The sequence below is a fragment of the Miscanthus floridulus genome, chromosome 11, assembly GCF_019320115.1.
Source record: "Miscanthus floridulus cultivar M001 chromosome 11, ASM1932011v1, whole genome shotgun sequence".
In the NCBI taxonomy this organism is placed as follows: Eukaryota; Viridiplantae; Streptophyta; class Magnoliopsida; order Poales; family Poaceae; genus Miscanthus; species Miscanthus floridulus.
This window is the reverse complement of record NC_089590.1, coordinates 43,477,129-43,482,299: the sequence shown is the minus strand read 5'-3', so window position 1 is coordinate 43,482,299 and position 5,171 is coordinate 43,477,129. Positions and strand designations below refer to the sequence as shown.

Here is a 5,171-nt window from a genome sequence, read left to right as displayed (position 1 = left end):
GCTCCCTTTGGAGGTGCTTAGTGTCTAGTGGAATACGAGCGTCTCCGAAAATGTGTTATTTCGGACGGTTCTACCACATCGACAGTGGTGGGAGACGAGCTTCTTCTTCCCGAGGAGGGCGTTTGTCGTTGTCGGGCCTAGAAGGAGGGGTTCTAGAGTAGGTAGACCTGACTCTGGTGGTGGAAGGGATAGCGGGGCGGCATCGGACAACCAATGGACTAGGAGAGGACCCGAAAAGCGTACCGACAAAACCATTTTAAGTGGTAAGAGTAGTGACTGAGGACCTAGCAACCATGAGGGCGTGTAAGATTTTTTTTTAACTTGCTTGTCTTTCATTATCAGCTGGCCGAAACCTCAGGTCATACACGCACGTACATATCACGTTTCCGAGCAATGTGGGGGCCAAAGATAAGAGGGGTGAGCGGGCGTTAGCTAAAGCGTGAGAAATAACCGAAGAAAAAAATCGGATGCAAAAATTAACATGTAACAGCTCAATCCTGTATTAAACTGGAGTACACAAAAGAGGCATGTGCCTCATTTCTGAAACAAAACACAACACCTCATGGGTGGCAGACTGGCAGCACGCCAGAACAGTGGCAATAACCAAATCATGGCCTTGCGTATTAACGAGCTGCGGTTGCTGCCCGTGCCAGCTCACCTGGCAGTTGAGGACCCGCGGCGGCAGCGCACGGGACCACCGCAACGGCCATCTCGACCGGATGCCGCGGCGCCCGTGCCCACCTCCCGCCTTCTCCGTGGGCCAGGCTCCACTCGTGAGACATGACGACCGGGGCCCACGGCGGATGAGGCACCCCCCACCAACGGCCAAGATCCACGGGGGCGCGGGGCGGAAGGAAGGAAAGGCGAAATTAGAGCGTCCGAGTCCGAGGGCGCCGACGCCACTGGCATGTCCGGCCTTGCAAGCCACACAATGACACAAACACCACTCCGAGACGCGAGCGAAGCGAAGCGACCGCCGCCCACGCACCAACCTGCTTGCTGCTCTCCTCCTGGCTTCTTTGGCTGGAATAGCTGGATCGCCGTGCCAAGGCCAGCAACGGAGCACAACAACACGGTCAGCAGGAGGCGTCGACCGGCGGCGGCGGCGGCGGCGGAGGGAGGACAAAGCAAGGAAGAACGGAGATGATGGCCGCGGACAGGGAAGGGCCGGCGGCGCTTCTTCTCCGACGCGTCGCCACCGCCGTGTTCGTTCTCGTGATGCTGTGCTCCCCCGGTCCCGGCGCGGAGGTGGTGGTGTCGGCCCGGAAGGTGGGCGAGACGTGCGCGCTGGACCGGAACTGCGACGCGGGGCTGCACTGCGAGACGTGCGTCGCCGACGGCAACGTGCGGCCGCGCTGCACCCGCGTGGCCCCCGTCGACCCGCAGACCAAGGTACGCCGTACGCGCGCAAGCAATTTCCCGTTCGCCGCCCCGAATGCAGCCGCCGGATTATTGGATCGCTGCCGCCGCCGGCGACACTGACCGTCCCGTGACAATTTGCGCGGGTTGTTGCTCCTCTCATGGTGGCAGGCGCGGGACCTGCCGTTCAACCGGTACGCGTGGCTGACGACGCACAACTCGTTCGCGCGGCTCGGGCAGCGGTCGCAGACGGGGGTCGCCATCGCCACGCCGTGGAACCAGCAGGACACCGTCACCGAGCAGCTCAACGTGAGTCTCCCTCTCCATCCAGCCAGTCTCTCGCTCCTCCTTCTTCAGCTTCTTCCTGAGCTCGCCAGAGCTAGCTGCAACTCGCTCGTCCACGTCCGCATGACCCGGCGGCGCGCCACGCACGCAAACGTTAGCTTCCACGGTTTGATTGGACACGGGCCCACGGCCAAGGAATGATTGGGCATGAGAATACTACTCCTAGATTGGTGTACTACTACAAGTAGTAATGTGTTTACCGTCCAGGTGGTAGGCATTGGGCGTGAGGTGCCGCCGGGCCGTGACGCGACAGCCAACAGGTGTCGCGGGGGGCTCTCCACGCGCCGACGCGTGCGCGCGCTCCAGGCGGCCAGCGAGCGAGCGAGCACGGGTTTGCGTGCACGCCCGCGGTGGCGGAGCAGAGCCGGCCGCAGCGAGCCCACACCACACGCCCGGCTCCGGCTGCGCTTGCTTGAAGCGTGGTCGCGGCACACATGGCACTGCACTGCGGCAGGCACGCGCGCAGGAGCCAGGATTCCTGTCTGTGTTCCTGCCTGCGCGTCAATGAGCTCGGTTGCCGCGTCAATGTCTCGTCTCATTGCGTCGCCATGGTGTCCCCACGATGGCATTTCCGGCAACCATTTCCGGCAACCATAGTCATGTGGCAATCTGAGCGATTATTGTGAAAGATAGAGACGGATGGGTGGGGGGTGGGGGGGGGGGGGGGGGGGGGGGGGGGTGTTCAGCAGAAGCAACTCCATAACGGCTGAGGCACCCTGGCATATCGGATCTGCAACAGCTCGCGCGCACTTCACGCGCACGCCGCGCGCTCGCCGCACCAGTGACTCGCTCACCACGCTCTCGCATGCCCGGTCCTCGCGCTGCCTGCATGTCCGCTAGGCGCGCTCGCCCGTTCTCAGTGTACAGCACGGCCAAAGGCCCGGATGTAATCCTATATATGTATACTGTAAATGATCAATGAAAGTTGTCCAGTTGTGCAATCTTATTCTACATGGTATCAGCCGCCTCCGATCCTACTCTCTCTCCGGCACATTCAGCTTCCGCTCCCATGGCTCCCTCTTCTCATGCTTCTGATTCTTCTTCCGACGACGGCTTCTCCGTCGCACCAGCCACCTCGTCTCAGATCCAAGGGATCTCTGTTCGCCACCATGTTCCCGTCATTCTTGACATGGACGACGGCAACTTCGGCCAGTGGCGCCATTTCTTTGAGTCCGCCCTCGGCAAGTTCGATCAATGAAGCTGTCCAGTTGTGCAATCTTATTCTACAGGGTGTTATCTCGCCTTTTTCAAGTAACATTGCTTTTTCTGCTGTACATAGTTGGAAACTGCAAGCTTTTAACATGACTCCGGTAGCTAGACTTCACAGCAAGTCAGCACCATAGATTTGCCCTCGCTTGAATTCTCTGTCTGTGGTGCAGAACGGCGTGAGGGGGCTGATGCTGGACATGTACGACTTCCGCAACGACGTCTGGCTCTGCCACTCCTACGGCGGCATCTGCCAGAACTTCACCGCGTTTGTAAGCTCCTTCTCCTCCCGGCCGGCGTCACCGTGTTCGTCTCCACAGCTCTGTCTGACCTCGACTTCCCCTGGCACTGGCAGCAACCGGCGGTGAACGTGCTCCGGGAGGTGGAGCGCTTCCTGTCGCGGAACCCCGCGGAGGTGGTGACCATCTTCGTGGAGGACTACGTGGAGTCGCCCAAGGGGCTCACCCGGGTGCTCAACGCGTCGGGCCTCGCCCGCTACGTGTTCCCGGCCTGGCGCATGCCCAAGAGCGGCGGCGACTGGCCGCGGCTCAGCGACATGGTCCGTGACAACCACCGCCTGCTCGTCTTCACCTCCAGGCCCGCCAAGGAGGCCGCCGAGGGCATCGCCTACGAGTGGCGCTACGTCGTCGAGAACCAGTGTACGCCGCCGTTGCCGCCACCATCCCTGTCCTTGGTTCTTTGCACCATGAGCGATGCAGATTCTGAGGGCCGGGTGGTGCTTCTTCTTGCTTGCAGACGGGACCAATGGCATGGTGAAGGGGACGTGCCACAACCGCGCCGAGTCGGCCGCCATGAACGACCTGTCCAGGTCGCTGGTGCTCGTCAACTACTTCAGGGACCTCCCGAACCTGCCGGCGGCGTGCAAGGACAACTCGGCGCAGCTGCTGGACATGGTCACCACCTGCCACGACAAGTCCGGGAACCGATGGCCCAACTTCATCGCCGTCGACTTCTACAAGGTCAGCAGCCAGCTCCGTCGTTCGTCTCATCTCCGTGGTTCCTACTCAGATAAACTCTGAACTTGGTTTGTGAATTTCGGACGCAGAGGAGCGACCGAGGCGGCGCGGCGGAGGCAACGGACAAGGCGAACGGCGGCCTCGTCTGCGGCTGCGGGAGCATATCGGCTTGCAACGTAATGCCTCCTCTCCTCGCTGCACATAGCCTCTAGTAAAATTCTCTTGTGTGAATTACTGAGACGGAACTGTATGTGTGTGTCTGAGCAGGCGAACGGGACGTGCACTCCCCGGCACGGCAGAACGCCCAAAGGCATCTTGAACGCCTCATCCGACGCGGCGGCGTGGAGGCCACCGCCGCCGGTGCTGCAATGGCAGCGGCTCATCCTGCTGCCGTCTCTCCTTGCTCTTCTTCTGGGCCTGTAAATTCTGCGTATTTGTTGTATAGACGGATTGGTTTGGTTGCAGCCAGCGAGCGTGTTTTGTTGTATAGACAGATTGGTAGCAGCCAGCTAGCAGCTTAGTCCACACTACACAGCAGTCTGTGTATGAGACAGGGTGCATATACAAGGTTAAACACAGCATCAAATCAAATGCGGAAAGATGCTCTTGCTGATCGATGCAGAACTAAAACAGGGGACGGCCTTAGGCTTCTTGATAAATATATAAACTGAGAGCCTAATGGGCCAGTTTGAGCTCCTAGCAACGGAGTCACGGAGGCATTTTGTATGGGCTTTACTAGATGCGACTGATAGTCTGACAGTGACTAGTGAGTAGTGACCGTGGTGCAAAGAATCACATCCAAAAACTCCCGGTGTATGTGTATAACGAACCCACGAATGCAGGCTAAACCTCCAGCAATTCAACACTAAAAATATCCTGCAGTTAAAATAAAAGCCATGCCAGCAATCCAACACAAGAAAAATACCCTGTAGTTAAAAATAATGTCATGTCCAGAGCAAACTCCACGGCAAAACAAACCAAGCCGGGAGCATTCTCATAACTAGGCCAGCATCATGCCATCCTTGCAACTTGGGCTGAACTCCGTAACTTGTAGAGGAGCCATGGGCACGGTCACAAATTAGCATTCTGGTGAATCTACCACTGGGATTATGGTTCTGAATATCGGGTGAACCTAGAATGAAGGCGAACCATGGTCCATGAAGGCGCTAATCCCACCTTCTCCTCCTCTACATAAAAATTTTTATAGCCACAGAACCCTCCCCCCTCCCTCGGACTTTTTTTTAATCCTTTTTAAATAATATTTTAATAGTAATCCCAAAAAAG

The 5,171-nt window shown here is 58.2% G+C and overlaps 1 protein-coding gene across 2 annotated transcripts; it reads left to right on the top strand.

The window, feature by feature from the left end:
* Positions 1–875: 875 nt before the first annotated feature.
* On the top strand, positions 876–4,951 carry LOC136493024 (PI-PLC X domain-containing protein At5g67130-like). Of its 2 annotated transcripts, XM_066489050.1 has the most exons (7): positions 876–1,392; positions 1,531–1,668; positions 3,084–3,182; positions 3,266–3,569; positions 3,667–3,890; positions 3,977–4,063; positions 4,155–4,951. In XM_066489050.1, the coding sequence occupies exons 1-7, from the start codon at positions 1,144–1,146 to the stop codon at positions 4,308–4,310; spliced, it is 1,257 nt and encodes a 418-aa protein (XP_066345147.1). In that variant the 5' UTR covers positions 876–1,143; the 3' UTR covers positions 4,311–4,951. The 2 variants fall into 2 exon arrangements, with proteins under 2 accessions (XP_066345147.1, XP_066345146.1); XM_066489049.1 differs by having other exon boundaries at positions 3,266–3,890.
* The last annotated feature ends 220 nt before the right edge of the window (positions 4,952–5,171 follow it).

Bases quoted from the DNA above. Each gene is read 5' to 3' on its own strand.
- LOC136493024 (XM_066489049.1), top strand. From the start codon at position 1,144: ATGATGGCCGCGGACAGGGAAGGGCCGGCGGCGCTTCTTCTCCGACGC. The intron at 3,891-3,976 runs GTCAGCAGCCAG...TTTCGGACGCAG, and splicing joins TCGCCGTCGACTTCTACAAG to AGGAGCGACCGAGGCGGCGC. The intron at 4,064-4,154 runs GTAATGCCTCCT...GTGTCTGAGCAG, and splicing joins GGAGCATATCGGCTTGCAAC to GCGAACGGGACGTGCACTCC.